Below are 23,814 nucleotides of genomic sequence, written 5' to 3' on the forward strand. Positions count from 1 at the left end.
CAGCCTTCCACTTCCCGGGAGCTAACACGTCTAGTAGGAAGGACTGGAGGGCAAGTAAAAACGAGGCTGCTGGTTACATCTTAATTTACTTTATTTCTTTACAAATTAAAGATGCATTGAAAAATAAACCAATGAAGAGAAATGAGAAGTCCAGAGCAGGGGCATCCCAGGCTGGGGGTAGGGAAGCCTGGCCAGCATCAAGCCTAGCCCTTGTCCTGCTCCAGCCAGTTCGGGTTGGAAGATAACTGTCAGCCACTTTATCGATATCAGAGCCCGAGTGGTGTCCCGGGAGGAGAGTACAGAGCTCCGGCCACCTCTGCCTCTCTCCCCAACAATCCCCAGCTTGGAGAAGCAGTGTTTCCAGCGGGAGCGCAGAGTGGGATGTGGGCTGGCTCTGTGAGGTATTGCAAGTTGATGACCAGACTTCCTACAGAACCATCCAGTACTGGGGTCTCTCCAGCTGGAAAGTAGGCTGGCACCTTCCCCAGGTCTTTATATACTTTGCAACTCAGTTCCCAGGCTCATTCACCTCTGACAGCGTGCCTCTACGATCACTATGACCGAGTGATCACAAGTCATTGCAGGAGAACAAAAGCATGGCAGCAGAGAAAGCTAATCAACCATCCTCAGTAATTTTGACTTGGCTGCTGACTTCCAGGCCCATGAAGGATCAAGCACTTTTCTCTCCACCACCTAAGGTTTAAACCCTAGCTCTTGTGCATCTGTATGTTTATCCCTAATATAGGAAGTTGTTGATGGCACTGAGCTGAATTAGTGGGTCCCCCCCTCCCCCCATAGTAACCCTGGGATCCCCACTCCTTCCTGCCTGCTCTCTTTTCTTGGAGGTTGGTCCAAAGGGGCATGATATCACCAGGGTCTGAGTACCTCCAAATCCCCCAACTGAATCATATACAGTGAACTGAGAAACTACATTCATTACAACCGGATTAGCAGGAAAAGAAGGGCAAAGTGAAGGGATAGGGGCACCTTCTATCAGCAGGACATGACAGAGTGGGAGGACACTTGAGCCCAGAAAGAAGGTGTCTCCTTATACCTCTCCCTCCCCCCACAGATACTGAGATCAGCTTACATGACTTTTAAGATATGGAACTGTCCTGATTTCCCTGCTACCCTGGGGTACTTTCTGGAAGCTGGCCTGGGACCTTATGCCCTTTACCCTCTTGCTCTAGCTCAGTAGCTGCCGAATCTCCTTGTGCATATGACAGAGAAAGTCCACATAGGATGCTCCGCCGCTCAGGCTCTTGTCTTCCACCAGGAAGTGCTTGAACAGCATCTCCAGCTTGTCCTCCTGCTTCACCACGATGAGCTATGGCCAGAACACAGCATCGTGAGGCAGAGCCAAGGGGAATCAAACATGCCCTGAAATCCCATTATCTAGTCTCTCACTCTCTACCCCCCTTCAGGGTGAGAACTTGACCAGGTAAAAAACCCAAGGTTCAGATCAGTGTTACCTTCATGTACCGCGATCTCTGTGCCCTTAAGCTATCGATGAGGCCTCGCACCTTCTTGGACAGCGGATTATCCAGAACCGGCAGAATACCCTGGAACACAAAATTCATTCATCCTTACGGTAAGGAACTCTGAGTCTAGTCAATAGGGGGCAGCACAGGCTTATGCATCATTCTGAAACAAGGAAGCCTGGAAGAAGGACAGCGCCCTCCCTGCCCTCAAGTGTTCCCTGCTATTTGAGGGGACTAGCACAAAACCTGTACTGGTTCCTACCACAGAGTACATTTCCACACTGTGTTCTCCTTGGCGCCCTGCCCTTACCAAGCCGCTGGCGATCTGGCTGAAGGAGGAGACGTTGAAGAGGCTCTGGACAACGCCCTGCTGGACTCCTGCTCCCACCCAGATGAATAGGTTGAGCCCGTTCTCCAGCAGATAGATGTCCCCATTGCTCAGACGCTCCTCAGAGGCTCGGATTGCTGGTGGTTCAGTGGTACTCTCAATGGGAGACTTTGTCTAGACAGAAGGAAAGGGGAGAAATGTTACTGAGAACATGAGACACATGTACTGCCCCCCCCCCCCTAACACACAAAAATTTCAGAAAGCTAAGTCCCTCGGTAATTCTGTGAAAATTAAATCGGACGACATAGGTAAAAATAAATTAATGTCACTCCTTCTAGGATGCCCCTTTCTCTTGTGCAATGTCTCACTGTCCAGCCCTCAGTCGCACCAAAGGAAGGAGCCGAGGATAGAAGAACACATTGGTCTCAGCCACGTCCATGCAGGTAACCAGCTGTCGGACATAGGCACGGTCATCAGTAGTAACTTCTGCTCCAGGCTGCAGGACATCACTCTTCAGCACACAGTTCAGGTAAACTGGGAGCAGCTTCATGCACTCAGGGAGGATCAGCTGAAGGGGGTTATCAAGATGAAGTCAATAATCATGAGAAATCCCTCCCAAAGGCAAACATTTGTCCCAACATCTCCTCCGCCAACATGCTTGCCCACCTGTCCTGCAGAGGAGGGGCTGGCACAGTTCTTTCTGTAACAGGCCAGGATCTGAGCACACTGGGTGATAAGAGTGTCACGAACGGTCTTCACAGGGCTGTTTAGGACCCCCCGGTATGCTGGATGGGAAAGAGAAATCGCAGTCACTACTCAGCCACTCCATCACGGGTCTTACCACCACATCTACCTGGGACTGCTGAATCGTTAACCGTCACCTTTTTCAGCCCAAATCCCATCCTGGCCTGCCTCTATCCTCACCAAACTTGGCCATGTAGTTAATGAGCGTGTCGGTCTCGCAGTTTCGATACAGATCAGCTAGCTGGGTGCAGCAGTTGAGGGCCAGGTTGTGTATGCGGAGCCGTCGCTGCCCTCCACAGCTGGTGTAGAGCAGGGCACACTAGGGGAAGAGAGAGAAAGGGAGCTGACACCCTTCCCACACCAATCCCTCTGAGAAACTGCCCCTTTGCTGTTATTAAACTAAGACATGAGCTGTCCCTTCCCCAGCCTCCAGTGTTCTCTACCCACCCCTCACCCTCTTCCCTGCAGCCTTTCTATATCCAGTGAAAGGACACCCAAGGCTTCCTCTCCAGCCCCTGCCTCCCGCCTGCTGCCTGCCACCTGCAGGAGGGCTCCGCTCTCTTCATTGAGCCGATCGTCATGCTTGAACTCCACAGTCACCGTCTTTTCCCCATCCAGGCCAGCCAGCTCCACATCTGTCGTATTGCTCATGTAGAAAGCCCCGAAGAAATCCACAGCACGGATACCTGAGGCCACATGGACAGGGTCAGGGCTAAAGGAATGACAGGTGCCACTTGCCTCCCTCCCGCCCCACCCCCCACCTGCTCTTCTCAACCAGGACTGACCAGTGCTTGTCCGGACTCGCATCACAGCATCAAAGCCAACGACCTTCTCTACATCCCGACGCAGATCACTCATGAACCGCTCCTGATCATTCTCCACCTGCAGCCCCACAGGCCCAAAGCCACATCACACAACATCCTGCAAACCATCTCCCTGCAACCCCTCCACTCTGCAAGCTGCTGACTCATACTGACAGCAACAGAGAAGAGGAGGATGTGGTGGCAGTGAAGATAATGATACCTTTTAAGCACGTTATATGCCAGGTACCACATCAAAAGCTTTATACATAATTACTTAATCCTGATGACAAATCCTAATTAATAAGTATTAAAATCCTACTTTACATATGAAGAAAGAGACAAGTAATTTCCCCAAGGTCATAGTAAGTGGTAGGACCAGAATATCAAACCAGGACTGATTCTAAGCCCCACACTACCAAGCACTACACTTATGGCGCGCGCGCGCGCGCGCGCTCTCTCTCTCTCTCTCTCTCTTTTTTTTTTTTTTTTTTAATATATTTTTATTATTTCAGAGAGGAAGGGAGAGGGAGAGAGACAGAAACATCAATGATGACAGAGAATCATTGATTGGCTGTCTCCTGCACGGCCCCTACTGGGATAGAGCCCGCAATCTGGGCATGCGCCCTTGACTGGAATCAAACCTGGGACCCTTCAGTCCAGAGGCCGACATTATTCATTGAGCCACACCAGCTAGGGCTCATGGCTCTCTTCTTCACACTATGTGGTCTTCCCCTCTAACACTATTCATATTAATGAGTCAGCAGCTAAAGACATGTAGGCAGACACTCCCAGTCCTGTTCCATGTGCCACCCAGAGTCCCATGCTGTACCTGAAAGCAAGCGTATTTGTAGACAGAGCCACCAGTGAGCTGGGGTACCACAGAGAGCGTCGCCACATCAACATACTGGTTAGGGAAGAGGAAGAGGTCTACACAGCAACCTTGGGCCACACACTCTTTGGCCAGGGCCTGGTAAGTGCCTGTCTGAGGCTGGAACAGCGTCTGGGGAGGAATAGAAAACGTTCAAATATCTCAGCTCCAAATATCTCGTATATATAATATGGAATATTCAAATGTAAACTTCAGCCTATTCATAGAAGAGTTTGTATTGGTAGAGGAATGTTCTATTTAAAAAAAAAAAAAAAAATCTACCCAGGGCTTTGGGATGAGATGGGATAGAAAGATGGGAGCAGTGAGGAAGGTTGGCAGTCACAGATGTCACTTGTGAAAGAGCAGAGTATCCAATCCCAGTTCCCCTTAAGAAAAGTAAGAATAGTGTATTGCATTGGGAAGAGTCACTACCCTCCTCTATAACGGAGGTTCTCCCCCTATTCCCAATCCCACACCTTCTCTTTGTCTGTGTTGATCAACTTCCTGTCATCTCTGTTCTTCAGTTTCCCTGGGGCCTCGGCAATGGGCAGGGAGGTGTGGAATATAAACAGCTTCCCTGCACATTCGGCAGCCTAGGAAAGAAGAGAAGACTACTTGTTCATTCTTTCCTTCATTCATCTATTATTCATTCATCCCCTCCCTGTCCTTTCTTCAGCCAGCTGTGTCAGGCAGGCTGAATCACTGGAGAGGCATCAATCACTGAGGAAACAGGAGTTGTATCCCAGGGGGTACACTGGCCAGAAGAAAACAAGCAGAGGCGGTTGCTAGGGACGCTAGCCTTACCTTCAGTGCCTCCATCCCAGCCTGGATAACGGGGGCGAATACTGTCTCTGTCTCTCTTGTGTCTGCAAACATTTCTGGAATCTGATCCAATAAGCTGAAGAGATAGGTAATGGGAAGCATTCAAAATTGATATCCAGATTCCAAAGTCCCCAATTCCCTGAAGAGTCATCTGGGAAAAGCCCCCAATCTCTGGAAACTCCTAACACACAGCTCCTGTCCTTCTGCCAACCCCTTTGCTCAAGTCTCGGGCTTTCTATAGTTGTACCCACACCATCGCCCACTTTACACCCACAATCTGGCTCTTACCTGATGATGACTGCCCGAGACTCGTTGACATTGACCAGGAAGCCATCCAGCAGTGGCACAAACATGTCAGCCACATCAGATACAACCATCATCTGTGGCTGGGCCAAGGAGCTCTTCACATTATAGAAGTGGAGCACCTTATTATAGGTGACGAAGCCAACTCGGATTGCTGACTCTTCCGCTCCTCCCTCCCTGTAGAAAGTGATAGTGTTACCCAGACCTGTCACCTTCTCCACCACCGAGCTTCATGACACCAGGCTCCCCCAGCTGCCAACCCAGTCCCCCCCCCGCCCATCATTATGCAAAGGAAGCACCTCCGCTCCCTAACTCTCACCTAGGTAGAAAGTCTAACAGTGACTTAAGCTCCTCACAGAGGAGCCTAACAAGACCACTCCTGATGGCATTGTAGGAGACATCAATCATGAAGATGAAGGCAGGAGGGCTGGGGAACTTATTGTTCTGCAAAGGAAAGAAATGTTGGGGGCAGGGGGGCATTGGTAATCAGGCTAGTTGATTAGAGAGAAGTCAAGGGGACAAAGAAGGGGTAAGGGAAATGATCACAGCAATTCTTAGCTGTCTCATTGTCCTCTACCCACTGTCCCTCCCCACGGCATCTCCTCTCACCTTGCAGTAATCTACAGTGGCCAAGAATTCATAGGAGCCCAGGGAAAGCTCAGGACGATCATAAGCATCCACACGTTTGCCGGTGTGATCCAGATGTTGAAAATACTGGGGGGGAACTGTGAGGAGTATGGCAGAGGGTTATTCAAAGGTCCACTCTCAATTTTAGTAAGTCTGGCCCTGACTGAGTTCACTCTACTGCCCTACATCCTCATATGTGTCCTACTTCCCTGGTTCCTATATAATGACCCTCATCTGTCTAATTAGAAAGAAAAACACTGAAGATGCAATCCAGATCTCCCCCAGTCCCAGCCACAGTGGACATACCGTCATTGATACAGCTGCAAAAGCAGCACTGGAAGCGTCTCCCTCCCTCCACGAACTGCATGAAAGGGCACATGTATGCTTTGCAGCGATTGCAGCGCAGAGGGCCAGATTCCCCGTGGTCAACAACATACGGTGAAGCCTAAGGAGCAAAGAAGAAGGGCTCAGACACACAGGGAAGCTTTGGTGGGTTGAGAAAGAACAACCTGGAGGGAGAAGCCAAGGCTCAGACATTTTGCCTGGGGAGGGAGTCCAGTGAAGGGGAATGAAGACAAATAATGAGGGTACTGGTCACATAAATATCCCTAAGAGTCTAAATTCCATAGTTCCTTCCCCATCTCCAGAATGTCACTTTTTGAAGAAAAAAAAAAGCCAAAACCGGTTTGGCTCAGTGGACAGAGCGTCGGTCAAGGGCATGTACATTGGTTGCAGGCACATCCCTGGTGTGGGGTGTGCAAGAGGCAGCTGGTCGATGTCTCTCTTCCATCGATGTTTCTAGCTCTCTAGCTCTCTCCTCTCCCTTCCTCTCTGTAAAAAATCAATAAAATATATTTAAAAAAAAAAAAAAGGGGGGGGAGATGGTGGTAAAACTGACCCTGCTAAGCCAGAGTCTGCTAGATGCATAAAAAGAGAAAGCCAAAATTACCTATATTCTCATTTCTGGCCCTATCTTCAGTCCCCTTCACTCTTGCCCAGAAATCTTGATTCCTGCTTCCTTCCCCAACCAAGTATCTATGACACTTATGTCCTCTCCATCCCTGCATTTATATAACACCTATGGATGCCCCAGGAAGATGTCACCCTACAGATAAAAAACCAGCAAGCATGTCCAAGCATCCCCATGGAGACCCAGGAAGAGAAAAAGAGAAAACACAGCAAGGCAGAGAAGCAGGATGTAAGGTGAGCCTGGAGCTTCCGGCTATACAGAAATGCACCCTAAGGCTGATAAGCTAGGCATGGACATGAGGGTGTCCTACCAAGGCCTGGCAGAGCAGTGGCCAAGCCCTTCCTCTTTTCATGCTGATTTCAAGTGCTAGGGTGACAGAGTAGGGCCCAAGCCAGTGAAGAAGGACTACTGGATCCCAATTTACCTTTTCTTCTTACATGCTGTCCTAATATCCCTAACCTACGTGGGATGATAGTATGGCATATAAGAAAAAATAGAATGATTCACTTCTAATCATGTGGAAATGACCAGAGGCTCCTGTATCCAGCTGTCTCCTCAATCCAGCTATCTCTTCCCCTACAAGTTGGCCCTGTCTCTTTTCATATTGTTTGTTTCCCCTTGGACCTTGTTCCCATTAAGCGATTTCTTGGGCTTTTCTGTCATCCCTACCATCCTCTTAAGGCATGAGCCCTGAGATAGAAAGCTATTGAAGATACTCTCCCCTCCCACCCAACCAAGACTTCTTCCCTTTCATATCTAGGAAGAAGTCTTATTCTTCCTCCCTTCCTCCCTTTCATTGTATAATACCCTGACTTACCTCTTCTGGGGGCAGCCTTGCCAGCGGCTTGATGACAGCTGCCAGGGGCACCTGAGCCTGCTTAGCCATGTCAGATGTGCAGGGGATATTATAGGATGTGCATCGAATGTATCGGGGACTTGCATTTCCTAAAGGAAGCAGAACACCTGAGTCAGATCACAGAGTCCCCCCAATTAACCAGCTCTCCCTTGCTGATCCCCCCATCACCCCCACAAATGCTAGAGCTGAGGATGGCTTTTCCCCCGCTACAGACCGATGAGGCGCTGGTCTTTGATTAAAGACTGACAAAAGCCCCATCTGTAAGCTGATAATCTCGGAGGAAATGTCTCCACAGGGAGGAGTTATGCCTTTCTCACCTTGGTCTTTCACTAGGAAGTTGGTGGTAACTAAGGGTGGCACCTGGCCTCGTACGCCAGTAACAAATGGCTCTGAGCCCCGGTTGTTCCTGTCATCCTCAATGACCTGAATCTGTAGGAAAAGGGAAATGAGTGAGGGGACACGAAAAAAAGGGAACACCAGGCTCCAGAGAGCCAGGAGAAAGAAAGGCTGAAGCTGTAGCACAGAAACCACTGGCCAAGGAACGCCAGGCCTGCTCTGTTCTGGAGACCATATAAGATGCTGTAATGCCATTCTGCTCTACAAAATGCTGGACAGGCAGTGCCAAGAATGGGTTTCTTTATTAATTGTCCAGACTCTCATCAATAATAATCACCCTTTTATTCCCTTAACTCCAGGACTGCTCCAGCTCTTATCAGAAACCTTCAAACATGATCAGATTCCACTTCCCTCCCCCACCCTCCAAAACACGTTTTGAGTAAGAACAGGAAAACAGACAATAGTAACCATGTAAAAATGAATCTACCTGGAGTGACTCTACATTCAATGAAAATAGAAGGGACAGGGTGAGGAGAGGATAAAACAGCCAGAAATGATCAGGTAAGGTGAGGAAGCAGATGCTGCCCGTGTTCAGGCGAGCACTGAGGTATAAATATGGGAGAAGAGGGTAAATACCCAATCCTTAGAGCCCAATCCTCAGTCTCCCATATTTTGGCAAAGGAAAAAAACATTTTTTTTGCAAAGCTGTAATCAGATCTTTGTGCAGGCTGATGATCTTCAGGATGTGTTTGGTAAAACCAGAAAAAGTAAAGGGAGAATAAGAATCAAAGCCCATAGCAGATGAGAGGTGGCTCACACTTTCCCAAAACAGTAGTTCCTTCCCCTTAAGAAATGCCAGTATCCCAAACTTATAGCCACAAATGTTAATCCACAACAGGCTGCAGACAATTCAAACCCAAAAGGGAAGGATTTACCGCTCATCTTTGTCCAGTTCCACCAAATGCCACATGCAGGCTTCCGGAGGAACCGGCAGAACACCAAAGCTTAACATGCCACTGACCCCCCTCAGAGCCTGAGCTCTCCCGCCCCGTCCTCAAGGCACTGCTAACAGCTTGCTACTTCTTCATCACATGTGACTTGAGGCATGCACATCCTTCTAGTTCGTAAAAGCGAGGTCTAGAAGGACTAAGGGAAAAGGATGGAGAGAGATGGACATGGTGGGTGAGGTGAAAAGGAGTCACAGGCATGCATGGGTGGCACTAACACATGGATGACACGGGCGCACACACACACACACCCCCTGCACTTACTGGACTAGGAATGGCATCGGGGTCTATCCTGTGCCTGGTTTTCTGCTGAGGAGGCAGCTCATGGAGTTGCTTTTTAGTGTTTTAATAATAAAGGCAGCAGGGTAATACAGGGAGGGAGACAAAAGAACAAGAAGCAGATGTTACTTCTCTCAGCCCTGAGGAGTTAGCTATGAACAGCTGGAGCCCAGCTCATACTGCTGAAATCAGGCTCTCTCTAGGTCAGAAATCCCAAGTCTTTCTGTTCTAACACAGAGGCTTTAATGGCTTAGACTATGGTGTAGAAAAATAAGGACAAAGACATACAAGAGGCAAGCAGGGGTTTAAAGAGAGGCTGGATGGGATAAATCGTAAGGAAGGAGAGGGATATCCCCTCCAAGCCTTCCAGCTAAGAACTCTTCTCCCTCCACATGCACCAGACGCCCCTTCTCACTAAAGGGGGGGAATGGAAGGAAGGGCTGCTTAGTCCTTCCAGGTCCCCCTAGCCGACAAGGTCCCTCACCCTGGTAGTTCCCCAAAGGAAGAGAACAGAATGGAATATGACAATGGCTAAGCATGATGAGGTCACTGACATAGCAAATGTTGCGGAAAGCACTATAAAGTGGTGCCCAGCCTCTATTCTGAGTAGGAAAGGGAGGCTTGTAGATTCTAAGGGTGAGATTCACCTTCTTTCTGGAGAAGCAGCTTCCCCAAACTGCCCTTGTAAGCATAGATCCCTTTCTCCATCCACACAGGAGCCTAGCAAACAGAAGTACTAGAGGCGTTCTCTTAAAGCTGTCCGGGTAGGAGCAGGGAGAAAACTGAGGCTCTCCTTCTTATAATTCCCACTGGCTCCTACAGATCTAAGGGGACAAGACCTGGACACAGCCACTACCCCACAGAAGGGGCAGCGGTGACCATGCGGTGTCCAATAACTGACAGAACACAGCACTCCAGCCAGATCACTCTGGTCTTCCCTTCCTTTCCTGCCCAGGAGTAAAAATATCACAAAAGACTTCCGGGGCTTCAAGTTGCAGTTCAAAGAATCAAACATTACATCTAGTTTCTACACCTATAAGATGAACGAACAAGAAAATAATCAGAAAATACTGGCAAATATCTCATCACAAACTCCTTCCCCAGAACCACATTAAGTATCTACTTACAGGGCTCGGGATGGCATCGGGATCCAGGCGCTTAGGAGGCAGTGGCTGAGGAGGCCCAGGCTGACTGCCAAAAGCGGGTGCTCCTGGATAGGGACTTCCATAATTGGGCTGAGGGCCCCGGGTTGGTCCATAGGAACCTGAGAGACAAGGACACGGGTTGATGAACTAAAACTCCTCAGGTAAATTACTAGATTCCTAAACATAGAGAATTATGAGGCAGAACAATGACCATTCAGAAAGACCACACTGTCTGAACTATGAGAATAAAGAATGTCTTATAACCCCTACATCCTAGTAATAATACCCTGAAGTTATCCATCTAGTTTACCGCTTAGCAAGCAAAACTAAAGGCAAGCAAACAAAAAACACCTGAATAGCTGAAACCTCTGGCTCCTAGACAGGCATGCATGGGAAAACTCACCATTTTGTTGCAGCTGATAGCCTTGCTGCTGGGAGGAGTGCATAGGGGGTGGCGGTCCTGGGGGCCCAGCCATCTGGGTGCCAGGGTGCAGAGCTTGAGGAGGAGGTGAGGACACATGGTTGGGCTGATTCAGTGGGGGTCCCCCAAAACTCTGTCCAGGCAGGAGTGGACCAGTCATTGAAGGCATCCGAGGACCCCCCGAAGCTTGGGGTGTGAAGCTGGAGGCCTGCTGAGGGGCAGATCTCTGTGGAGGCTGAGCCCCAGAATGACCCTGGGCCTGGCTAAGGGGAGGAGCCTGGCCTTGAGGACAGGAGCCGTACAGACCAGAGTTAGGGAAACTTCCTGAGGCCGACGCCAGTGATGTTGGTGGGCCTGAGAAGTAGAAGAGGTAGAATCAGAACCCCCATCATCCTGCCATCTTGTTCAGTAAGTCACATAAGAGGGGCAGGAATGCCTGTCCCAGCTGCTATAGCTCAGAGACACAGCCTGATGCTTCTAAAAAAAAAAAGGGAGAACAGTAACATTCCTGTTGTCACAGCTACTCACCATAGCCCAACCCTGAAGGGGGAGCGGCTGGGGTCACAGAACCACTGATCTGCATTCCAGCCATCTGAGCAGTCACCTGTGCACTTGTCGGGGGAGGGCCATAGGGCTGAAGAACAGCTGGCTGGCTGACCACAGGGGCCACTGGGGCTGACCCAAATGGCTGAGACCCAGGGAGCCTGTGAGGAGAAAGCAGGCAGTTCAGGACTGGTGGGCTGCGACACCCTTCACAGTTGGCAGGAACATCATATCATGTAGGAAGCTATATTGCTTTACAGCATCTTAATCTCATCCTGGGCTCTTATGGCTTCATACTTTCGTATATTTGCAGATAAATTACATTCCTGATGATTTACACTTTATTATTCATGACAAATCTTGTTTTCCATGAGGTTCACTCCACAAACATATGCCAAGCACCCTCGGGTCAAGTATTATTTACCCTGCTCCTTAGATTATCGCCTCCTCTGCCTTAATCCTTTGTAACCAGAAGCCCTGAGGAGCTGAAAAGGAACGTGGACAGAAGTGTTAACACAACAGATATTTAATAAATGTGGGATCAGCCCCGCCGGCATGGCTCGGTGGTTGAGCATCATCCTATACACAAGGAGGTCTCAATTCGATTCCTGGTCAGGGCACATGCCAAGGTTATAGGCTCGATCTCCAGTGTGGAGTGTGCAGAAGGCAACCCATCGATGATTTTCTCTCATCATTGATGTTTCTATCTCTCTCTTACACCCTTCCTCTCTGAAATCAATAAAAATATATTTAAAAAATAAAATAAAATAGCTGGGACCGGTTTGGCTCAGTGGATAGAACATCGGCCTGCGGACTGAAAGGTCCTGGGTTCGATTCCGGGCAAGGGCATGTACCTTGGTTGTGGGCACATCCCCAGTGGGGAGTGTGCAAGAGGCAGCTGATCGATGATTCTCTCTCATCAATGTTTCTAACTCTCTATCCCTCTCTCTTCCTCTCTGTGAAAAATCAATAAAATATAAAAAAATAATAATAAAATAAAATAAAAATAAAATAAATGTAGGATCAAACAAATGAAGTTTGACTGTTTAACTTTTAAAGCAAAGTATTTATTACTTTATCTTGGGAAGGATGTTAGAAAAATATACAAGATCAGAGAATCAGGTCAGCTGATTTGGTAATCTATACTAATCATATCGATGTGCAAACTACACCAGAAAAGAATTAGAGAAACAGGACATAAACCAGGGGTTCTAGCTGGATCTATTTATTAGGAAAGCTTCATTTCTTGGGTAGCTATGTTAGGCAGTCCCATGGTATTAGGTAGCACATTAAAATATAAATACTGGCCCCGGCCAGTGTTGCTCAGTTGGTTGGAGCGTTATCCTGTACACCAAAGGGTTGAGGGTTCAATTCCTGATCAAGGCACATCCTCAGGTTGCGGGTTTGATTCCCCAGTCAGGATGCCTATGGGAGGCAACTGATCAATGTTTCTCTCTCTCTCCCTTCTTCTCTTTCTAAAATCAATTTTAAAATGTTTTAATATAAATACAAAATTATTCCAATATCAGTGCATACCAAATTATTCCAATATCGGTGCATACCAACTAGCAACTTGCACTGGTGTTTTACGGTGTTATTGCTACAGAAATCTACAACATAGATTATTATACACAACAAGCCCTTTCTGAGATTTCAAGAGTGAATCAAATTCTTCGCAACAGTTTAGTGTATTGAAATTCTGATTTATCCTTCTTGTTTATTTTGTCTCTACTAAATAACTGGTACTTTATTATATTTAGTTAGCTTCTATTGATCATATAGTTTAACACTTTTCATTCATTTATTCAAGTAGTATCATCTAAGTGTTATGCTAGTGAGCCTTACCTCCTTAAGCTCTTTTTTGGGGCTTTGCAGTTTTATCTTCCATAGCATACTGTTAGCCCCATGGCAGATGCTCATAAATCCTTATCAGAATAATTATGTTCTATAGTCCTCCTCCATTATTATGCATAATACTATCAACTACTCAATGTTATTCTGTCACATGCCCTAGTAATAATAAACCACCATCTGTATATGTATCTGTATACAGCTTTACAATTTGTAAAGCCTTTTTAAGTGCTTTAATGTAATCCTCACAGTAAAACTTTAAAACTCTCCAATGGCTTCTCACAGCAACTAAAATCAAATTTAAACGTCTTCATATGGCTTACAAAGCAGAGTATAATAACGGTTCCTGCCTATATTTCTACTTTATCCCCTCCACTCTCCACTATGCTAGCCCCTTTGGGCCTCTTGCTCTTCCCACATTCTCACCTTTGGAGAGCTCCCGTCATCATTTCACTAAGGTTTCAAATATCTCTTCAGAGAGGCTTTTCCTTGACCAATCTATTTAAAACAGCTTCCTACCTCCTCACCAGTCATTCTCTATATCCTTACTCTGTTTTATTTCTTATTTATATTTATCTACCTGTTATCTTCTGTGTATTCCACTAGATTGTAAGCTCCATGAGGGCAGAGACTTGTTCTGTTTACTGATTTATCTCCAACTTCCAGAATAATGCCTGACACATAATAATATTAAATATTTGTTTGAGTGGATGAATGAATGAATGAATTCCCTATACTGCTTCCGGAATATTCCCACACACAGGGTTGGGGAGAGCTTCGCAGGATCTTTCTCCAGGCTTGCATTCAATGTGAAAGATGTACATTCTGGACACCCAATAAAAATGTCAGAAGGTAACTCTTCCATTACTACACACTCTACCCACAGCTAAACAGATCCTGCTCCACCAAAGTCTTCATCACTCATGTGATTTCCTTTTGTTTTAATGATTATAATAACAATATATTGGCCTTAATGAATAATGAAAGCTTTCAAAGAATGGCACATATGATTTTGCTTTGAGTATCATTTCTTTTGTAACTGGTCACACCCGAACTTAGCCAATAAGTCCTACTAAGTACCTGATCTAGAGGAAAGAGGGAAGTCAGAGGAGGAAAATAATCCTGGGGTCCCTTCTTCCTGTTCTTATATGGAGATATATGCCTAGTCAGGAAAAAAACTCAGGTTCAAAGAAAGAGAAAGAATGTGTAAAAGAGCATAGGTACTAAGATAGGTCAACAATCCACAGAGTGGACAGCAGCAGCACCTGTAACCTGGAAAAAGAAAAACAAAATACAAAAAGGTGGAAGAAAGAGAAGAAGCTATCTAAAAGAAAGACAGAGAGAGGGGTTATACAAAAAATAAAAATAAAACAAAAACAAATCTCAAACCTCATAAACTCAGACAACAGTATGGTGATTACCAGAGGGAAAGGGGAGTGGTGGTAGGCAGAAGAGGGCAGAAGAGGGCATAAGGGGGATAAATGGTGATGGAAGGAGACTTCACCTGGGGTAAAACACACAATACAATATACAGATGATGCATTACAGAATTGTACATCTGAAATCTATATAATTTTATTAACCAACATGACCCCAAAAAATTCAATTTAAAAATTAAAAAGGTGAAAAAGTAAATAAATCAATATACAAATAAATAAATAAAAGACAATGAAAAGGAAATGGGCCCTCAGACATTCCTAATCCTTCCAGTTTCATCATCACACCAATTTAGGTTGACCTGAGTACATACCTTTGCATTTGAACAGTGGAGCTAGGCCCATTCTGTACATCTCCTTGGCCAAACTGGCCGTATCCTCCCTGGCCACAAGGGGCCTGTGCTGTGGAGGCTGGAGGCACCCCTGAAGAAGGTGGGGCTCTTGACACTCCTGAGGGTAAAGGACAGGAACTAAGTGATTGGGAAATAATTCCTCCTCTCTCCCAAGCAAGGAATGCAAAGCAAGATCAATAAGCACAGACCTTCACTGGCCCAATACCACGGCTTTGTAATTAAAAGGACACCATCACTATGCAAATCGAACTACAGCAGATTCTGAACACTGACGCCCAATCAGAGAGCCTCCACTCTCCTGAACCCACACACAACAAGTGAAGCTGTAGCCAGAGCTACAGGATTGCAGGGCCTTTCTATGATCACCATATACTTACTGTCATGCAATCAATCCAGGACAGACAAATGTTCTCACCCTAGAATAAAGGCTAATTATTTTAAGGAAAAAGATGACACTTTAGAGACTAGAAACTTCGAACATAGATGAGAAAGGTGGCACAGAACATGAGCAAGTAATACACTGAACTAAGTTGTCTCTTGGGGAAGACATTCTGCCAACCTCCTTTCCATAAATTCTACTTATCCCAACCGTATTCTCTCCATCCTCTTCTAAGTGTTCACTCTCCCAATAGCACATGGCTCAGAAAAGTGTCCCCACAGGTTGGAGTCTTTGTTTCCACCCAATAGTTCGGTCAGGACAGTTGGCTTGTCTTCCCATTAGTGGTGCCACCTATGTCTTCACAAAAGCTGGACTCCATCCTTTCTGCTCATCAGAGCTGCCATCAAAGCTACTTCTACTGTCCCCAACATCCTTCCTGCATACTGTCCCCAACTGTCCTTCATGCATATTGTTCCCAACCATCCTTCCTGCATACTGTCCCCAACCATCCTTCCTGCATACTGTCCCCAACCGTCCTTCCCACCTGAAATGCAGGGAGAAACAACTAGTTACTTGGTGCATCATTTTGAAAATGATGCTGATCCCTGTTCAAACATTTGTTTTTCTTCTGCTCTACCTTCAGCAGAGATTAGACATTACAGAACATGATTAATCTGAACCTGCTCACTAGCCATCACAGAACCAGATACGTTTTCCTCTCAATAATAAAGCTTCCTCTTGAGGCAATGCCAAACTCCATCTTGATAAGCCAGGACTTGACAGACTGAGGTGGACTCTGTCCAGCCAAAGTTCCAACCCAGAGTAAGCCTCTTCCAGAAACCTGAGACCTAATCTCATCATTTCATAATTTTTTTTTCAAAGTTATAATTTAAATGACAATATTTCTTTTCCCAAATCTCACCTATGCCTCCTTCACAGGATTTACTTTCTTAAAAAGCATAAAGCATTTGACATACCCAAAGTCCTCAACTAGTCTAACCAAAGATATACTGCTCAACGTCTTCTAAAAGTCTTTAAGGATAATCTGTAGAGTATTTAGCTATTCTTCTTTAAAGAAGAAGAAGAAGAAGAAGAAGAAGAAGAAGAAGAAGAAAAATCATCATCATCCAAATCCAAGCACTGATTTTAAGGTAGCATCAGAGAAAGTCTTCTCTTATTGCCCTTGTATTACCAAGCCTCTAAAAGTCAGAGGAAACTCAAGCAAAGGAAAAGAAATATCAGTAGAAAGATATGAGAGACGCTAAAACTCAGGCACACAAACTCCACACTTTTCATTCACAAACCAGCTCCCCATGTACCAAAATCATTTATTGGTAGGACAGTCCGTCCAATAAGAGGCATTATCAATATACACGAGGAATGCCAAGTGGGGTGGCTCAGTTGGTTGAGCATCAGCTTGTGTACCAAAACGTTGCCAGTTCAGTTCCCAGACAGGGCACATAACCTGGGTTTTAGGCTTGATCCCCAGTTGAGGCAAGTACAGAAGGCAACCAATAAATGTTCCTCCCTTCCGCCCTCCCTCCCTCTTTCCCTTCCTTTTTTTCTCTCCTCTCTCCCTAAGCATGTCCTTGGGTGAGAATTAAATATATATATATATATATATATATATATATATATATATATATATATATATATATATATATATATATTAAGCAAAGTATAAAGTATTTAGCATAGCATGGCATATGGAACAAGTAATTCCAGGGAGACTTTAGGTCAATAGAAAATAGTCAACCATGGTCATAGGCTCTGAAGGAGCTGTAACCACAACCCTTCCCTCCATCTGTAAACAATGCAGCCAGGTGAGGCTGCCCAGGGTGACACCCACAGGAAATGAACTGCCATTGACCATAGAAGACATGCGCTCTTAGATGTCTTAAGGCAGACAGAGTTATGTTCTGTAAAAACAGGGAAGAGCAGACTACCCAGGGAGGGGCTCTTAGCAGATTCATGTTCCTCAATCCCAGTCACCCCAACTGTCGACTCTAGACAGTTTTGGTAGGGCAATACAACCCAACCCTGGTAACGTACCTGGAGGAGGTGTTTGCTGGTAGCCGGGGACTGGCCCATTGTAGGCGCCATACGTGTTGGGAGGGGCTGTGGACCCTGGTTGCCCACCGAAGCTGGATTGATGATACCCTGGGTAGACAGGCTGGGGCTGCCCATATGGCGGCACAGGTGGAGCTGACTGGTTGACATTCATTATGAGAGCATCCCCAACTTGGTCTCACCTGTTAAATAAGAGAGAAGAGAGAAATTAGTCATAATCAACCCTCTAAAAAGAGAGCAACTATACAGGGTGGGAAGCAGACACACAAAAAAGGACCGACCTTATCAGGCAGTGATCAGCCTAATCATTCCCACACTCCACAGGATCTTTGTAATTTTCTGCCCCAACCGGTAGCCAGTTTACTCCCCAAAGTAAGGGTTTTGTTACTCTGAATCCCATGCTTTGTCACTGCCAAGAGGGTGTAAGTTGCAACCACAGACGGGCCCCCTGGAATGGAGCAGCAGCCTGCGCTCCCCAGTGGTATGATTTCTAGTGTCTAGACACAAGGAGTCCTGCCACTGATGAACTACTGTGATATTACCGGTAAATGAAACAGTGTTCCCACTTTCCATTCATTCACTCTAGCATCCATTCATTCAACAAGCACTGAATACAGTCCAGTGTGCTAGTCATTTTTAATCACCCAGGCTACAAGTCTAGCAGATCAGGAAAATTCCCTCCCCATCAAAAGGCAAATTTCAAAGTGACTGATTAGAGAAATGACATTCTTTGACTAAACTACAACAATCTTCATGCTACTCCATCTCCAATCTTCCCCCCAAATAAAGGTATGTACCTTAGAACTGAAGCATTAGAATAAACGTAAAGAACACCTGAAAACTCCATCAGAGTGCAGGCCGGGCACAAAAAACTTCTCACAACTAAGGGAACAGTTTAAGAATCAGCAGCAAAGTAAAATTTTATGGGGGGGGGGGGGGGGGGAGATCATTCACCTTATCCACCAAGCAGAGGAACTATGAGTATCCAAATCCCAATGCACTCCAGCTCTCCTGTTTCTGCTCTTTTCATATGCCTGTCATGATTCTAGGCCACCACCAAAATTATTACAATCATGCCCAGCAACGGAGGAATGAATTAGCGGCCCTTTAACTGGGTCCTTCCAAGAACAGGACAATCCGATCACATCTACTCCGAACAGCCTTACCATTCCAACTATCCCATAGACAGAAGGGGCCCCAGAAGCAGGAGAGCACATAGAGGCTGCAGTGGGACAAGGGGCCTCTTCCCGTTCCTAGGAAGGGTCGTCTCTTGACTACAGACAAGCGGCGATACTCCTGGCTTTACACGCAGAGCCATCTCTGGTGTTGTTCTTCCAAATCCTAAACCTTACACAGGTCACGACACTAGGCTTGACAAGTGTTTCCCTCCCTCATCTTCCTAAAGTCGGTGTGGGGCTGGGGTGGGAGGACAGGAGCTTCTTCTCCAGGAAATAAATCCCTCCAGCACGCCCAAGAGTTTGGAGCAGGCTCAAGTTTCCACGCCATTCTGGGTGGACAGTCAAAGGGTGACAACCCAGGGGGCGGGACAAGCTTCCTAGAACTCGGGAAGCAGCCGGGCTGCGGAGGCTGAGGGCGCCGGGACCCAGCCCCGAGGAGCCAGGGCAGCTTCTCTGGCCACGGTGAGAGAGGCTGGTCCACTAAGCATGGAGATCGAGCGTCCTGCGCCCTTCGATAGGCTCGGGGCAGGAAACGGGAGCCGGAATGTGGGCCGGGAGGAGAGAAGGGAGGGTCGGGTCTAAGACTGATCCTGGATTGCGGGTGCGCGAGGTGAGGGTCTCTCACCCGGCCCCGCTGCTGGGCTCCTCCCTTCCTCTTCAGGCTGAACCCCGATCTGGCCAGGGGCACCCCGGCCTTTCCGCTTCTTCCCTACCCAACAACCTCCCGATGCCACTCCTCACCCGGCTCCAGATCCAGGTTCGACTTCGTTCCTAACGTCAAGGCTCCCAGGCTCCACTTCCGGTTCCGAGGGGGCTGTCTTGTCGGCCCCGGAAGTTCCGCCCACACGCTCCGGGGCCCTTCCCCTCCTTCTGCCACGTCTGCATTGGGCACGCGCCCAGGAACCCGGATGCCGCGCATGCGTCACTTTCGTTTCCCATCGGAGCCGCCTCTTGGGAGGCTCCGCAGATTCTTATACATTTGCGCTTTTTTGTTTCTTTTTTTCTTTTAATCCACCCAGCTGTCCCGGTCGCTTTACGGTCTCACCAGTTGAATAGCGATCGGGAAGATTAGGTCAAACTATCTTCCGTAACAACCTCAATCGCCTACTATGACATGTTAGTGATCTCTGACCTAGAGTCCCGTAGCCACTTCCTGCTGACCTTTGACCCCATTGATTTCCGTGTTCCGTGTTGTTCTCACCCACGACCTTTGCTGGACTTAACGAGTTCGAGTTCTGGGTCTGCAATTCGCTATCTTGGGCAACTTAATCTCTGCCTCAGTTTCATTCATCTGTAAAGTGGAGAGAATATTAAATACCCTTGTAAGAGCGTGTACCCTTCTTATAGTCACGTAGATTGCCTGGCACCATAGTAAGCACCAGTGGAAATTAACCACTTTTATTCAGCTCCTTGGTTTAAATGCTGAGCCATGGGAAAGGGAGATGATCTCTGTTCTCAGAATGACCCCAGCAGGTGGAAGAGCTACAGTTTCTAGAGTAATTATTACCTCTAAAGAGTAACACTAATTGTAGCTAATATTTGTACAATTTTTTTAAAATATGCCATAACCAGTTTGGCTCAGTGTATAGAGTGTCCTCCTTTGAACTCAAGGGTCCCAGGTTCAATTCCGGTCAAGGGCATGTACTTTGGTTGCGGCACATCCCCAATAGTGGGTGTGCAGAAGGCAGCTGATCGATGTTTCTCTCTCATCGATGTTTCTAACTCTCTTTCCTCTCCCTTCCTCTCTGTAAAAAATCAATAAAATATATATATTTTTAAATATATATATATATATATATATATATATATATAACACCTCATTTAATCTTTTCAATAATATTTATTCATTTAAATTATCTTTGAGCACTGCTGTATGCCAAGCCATGTTCTTGGTTCTAGGAACACAGAAGTGCACAAAAGTTCTTTTCTCATATTGTTGATGTAAATATTAGTTGTTCCGAGACACAGAGTGGTTCATACATTGAAAACATTACACTGTAGTCTGTGCTGGAAGCCTAATGGTCATTAGCATGCTTTATTTAGTAAATGGGCAGATTGTTCTTATCCTCAGGAGTTTACAGTCCAGCTCAGGGGTTCTCAAAGTGTGATCCTGGAATCAACAGTATAAGTGTGACCAGAGAACCTGTTAAAAATACAAATCTCACAAATACAAATCACAGACCCACTGCAAATATATTGAGTCAGAAATTCTGGAGGTGGGCTCAGCAAGCTATGGTTTCACAGGCCCTCCTGACAATTCCTTTCACACACTGAAGATTGAGACCCATTAGTCTAGGACTAGTCTCGGTTAAATAATATTTTTATATGTGCATATATATTACATTGATAAACTATTTTCTTACACAATCATCTAATTCTACTATTTATGCTATCTTATTTTAAGGAACTAATAGCTTTAAGAGCTTTCCAGGTGATTCCAATGCACATTGAGGGTTGAATGAAAGCCATAATGTATAGCACAATGACTTACATGTAGCTAACACTTAATACATGTTTAAATAATGAATGGATGGATATTTAGATACTCTTTCTACTGATGAGGTCAAGAAACTGTCCGAGGTCACTCATCTAGTAAATGATGGAACAAGAATCCAAATCCAGATCTGATTCTGTATCCCAGGTGTTTTCTATGACTATATACACTAAGGCAGTGTTTCCCAAACTTCTCTCATGATAAGAATTACCTGTCTTAGAGCACTAGTTAAGTATACAATTCCCAAACATTCTAGTTTAGCACTTCTTAGTTGGGATTCAGGAATCTGTATTTTAACAACTCCATCAGGTGATTCTCATCATGAGAGAAGTTTGGGAAACACTGCACTAAGACAAACAGCATTTGGCACACTAGCAGAACAGCTCAGCACCATAATGTTATGTTTTATAACAGGAATCTCTTTTAAAAAAATATTTTTATTGATTTTTTTACAGAGAGGAAGGGAGAGGATAGAGAGTTAGAAACAATGATGAGAGAGAACCCTCGATCAGCTGCCTCCTGCACACCTCCCACTGGGGATGGGCCTGCAACCCATGTACATGCACTTGACTGGAATTGAACCTGGGACCCTTCAGTCCGAAAGCCTGTGCTCCATCTACTGAGCCAAACCAGCTAGGGCTATAACAGAAATCTCTTAACATAGGACACATTCATGTAATGGAAATCTAAAAATAAGTAGGGATTTTATTATTAACATTAGAGGCTGGGTGCAGGAATTCATGTGTGGGTGGGGTCCCTCAACCTGGCTGACAATCAGGGTCAATTGGGGTGGCAGAAGGTTGGCCAGCTGGTGGGAGGGGCCATGGGAGGTTGGCTGTTGGGAGCGCACTGACCACCAGGGGGCAGTTTCTGCATTGAGCATCTGCCCCCGTCAGTGTGTTTCATAGTGACCCATCAACCAGTTGTTCAGTCACTTAGACTGCGTAGGCTTTTATATATATATATATATATATATATATATATATATATATATATATAAATATATAAATATATATATATATATATATATATAGAGAGAGAGAGAGAGAGAGAGAGAGAGAGAGAGAGGCATATTTATGCACACCTATTTGTATTCACCTGTCCATAACCACCTTATAAAAGGTAATTTAATTCAGAAACATTTATTTATATATTTATTTTAAATATTTTTGTATTGATTTTAGAGAGGAAGGAAGAGGGAGAGAGAGATAGAAACATCATGATGAGAGAGAATCAGGGATCAGTTGCCTCTTGCAAGTCCCCCACTGGGGATCGAGCCCACAACCCAGGCATGTGCCCTTGACCGGAATTGAACCTGGGACCTTTCAGTTCACAGGCTGATGCTCTATCCACTGAACCAAACCAGCCAGGGCTAGAACCATTTATTTTAAATATATTTTTATTGATTTGAGAGAGAGAAATATCAATGATGAGAGAGAATCATTGATCGGCAGCCTCCTACATGCCCCACATGGGATCAAGCCCATAATCTAGGCATGTTCCCTGACTGGGAATTGAACCCTGACTTCCTGGTTCTTAGGTCAATGCTCAACCACTGAGCCACACTGGCTGGGCTAACAAAGATTTATTGAGCACTATTTATATCTGTCATTGTTCTGTGGGCTGTTAATTGGCTGTTTCACACAAGTTTCTCATAGTCTAAGAGGGAGACAGGCAGATAGACGAATTATAATGGTAGCTGAAAAATACAATAGAAATATATTGATACATCTGTTGCCCAGAGGAAGACAGGAGGGAGGGAATCAGGAGATGGGCATGAAAGGCTTTATGGAGCAGGCAACAGTTCAGGTGGAACAAGACTGATCAGAATTTCTCTAAATTGCACCCAGCACTGCAGTGAGATAGATATACAGTGAGTGGCCAGATTATTATGATCTCTGAATGCATAATAATCTGGCCACTCAGTGTGTGTGTGTGTGTGTGTGTGTGTGTGTGTGTAGTGTGTGTGTGTGTAGTGTGTGTGTGTGTGTGTAGTGTGTGTGTGTGTGTGTGTGTGTGTGTGTGTCTATTTATATTAGAGGTCCAGTGCATGAATTTGTGCATGGGTGGGATCCGACCAGCCTGACCAGGGGGAGGGTACATGGACAGTTGGCAGGTCTGCCTGCTAGCTGAACTCCTGGTTGAGGGGCCAATTTGCATAATAGCCTTCTATTATATAGGATATACACTGAGTGGCCAGATTATTATGCGTTCAGAGATCATGATAATCTGGCCACTCAGTGTACATCTCCATTTTGAGTAATATGTAGATTCATACAGGAAGGGACACTCTTCTCTAGGAAGCTTGAGAACTTGTGGGACAAACCCAGCCATTCCTTGCTCTGGAATCAAAGCCTCTGCTGCTGCCACTTTGAAATGAGCTTTGGAGGAAAGCACTTGGAATTAGTCCAGGATCCTATCAGGGAAACCACAGTTCCTGAAAGGATGTATGTGAGTTATAGAACCCGGAGAACTAGCTGCCTGAGTGTTGAGTAAAAGGCCCCTGCAGGAGAATGGGGG

General features: G+C 46.0%; 1 protein-coding gene across 6 annotated transcripts; it reads right to left on the reverse strand.

Moving 5' to 3' along the window:
• Positions 1-73: 73 nt before the first annotated feature.
• Positions 74-19,688, reverse strand: SEC24C (SEC24 homolog C, COPII coat complex component). 6 transcript variants are annotated; one of them, XM_036437714.2, is made up of 24 exons: positions 19,542-19,688; positions 17,605-17,804; positions 15,135-15,270; positions 11,519-11,694; positions 10,973-11,344; positions 10,552-10,688; positions 9,410-9,478; positions 8,120-8,231; positions 7,764-7,891; positions 6,283-6,421; positions 5,959-6,074; positions 5,669-5,793; positions 5,335-5,526; positions 5,029-5,122; positions 4,701-4,817; positions 4,186-4,356; positions 3,339-3,435; positions 3,094-3,239; positions 2,734-2,872; positions 2,476-2,594; positions 2,198-2,377; positions 1,792-1,983; positions 1,473-1,562; positions 74-1,327 (listed from the first exon to the last, which is right to left on the reverse strand). In XM_036437714.2, exons 2-24 carry the CDS (start codon positions 17,774-17,776, stop codon positions 1,187-1,189), a joined length of 3,360 nt encoding a protein of 1,119 aa, XP_036293607.1. In that variant the 5' UTR covers positions 17,777-17,804; positions 19,542-19,688; the 3' UTR covers positions 74-1,186. The 6 variants fall into 6 exon arrangements, 5 of the variants coding, with proteins under 5 accessions (XP_036293607.1, XP_036293608.1, XP_036293603.1 ...); XM_036437715.2 differs by lacking the exon at positions 9,410-9,478; XM_036437710.2 differs by having other exon boundaries at positions 3,094-3,435.
• Positions 19,689-23,814: the final 4,126 nt, after the last annotated feature.

Source organism: Pipistrellus kuhlii, unplaced genomic scaffold (assembly GCF_014108245.1).
Source record: "Pipistrellus kuhlii isolate mPipKuh1 unplaced genomic scaffold, mPipKuh1.p scaffold_m20_p_15, whole genome shotgun sequence".
Taxonomy (NCBI): Eukaryota; Metazoa; Chordata; class Mammalia; order Chiroptera; family Vespertilionidae; genus Pipistrellus; species Pipistrellus kuhlii.

Coding starts and splice junctions, on each gene's coding strand:
- SEC24C (XM_036437710.2), bottom strand. CDS start 17,776: ATGAATGTCAACCAGTCAGCTCCACCTGTGCCGCCATATGGGCAGCCC. Junction 9,479..10,551: donor CCGATGCCATCCCGAGCCCT/GTAAGTAGATAC, acceptor AACACTAAAAAG/CAACTCCATGAGCTGCCTCC. Junction 4,357..4,700: donor TCAACACAGACAAAGAGAAG/GTGTGGGATTGG, acceptor ATTCCTCCCCAG/ACGCTGTTCCAGCCTCAGAC.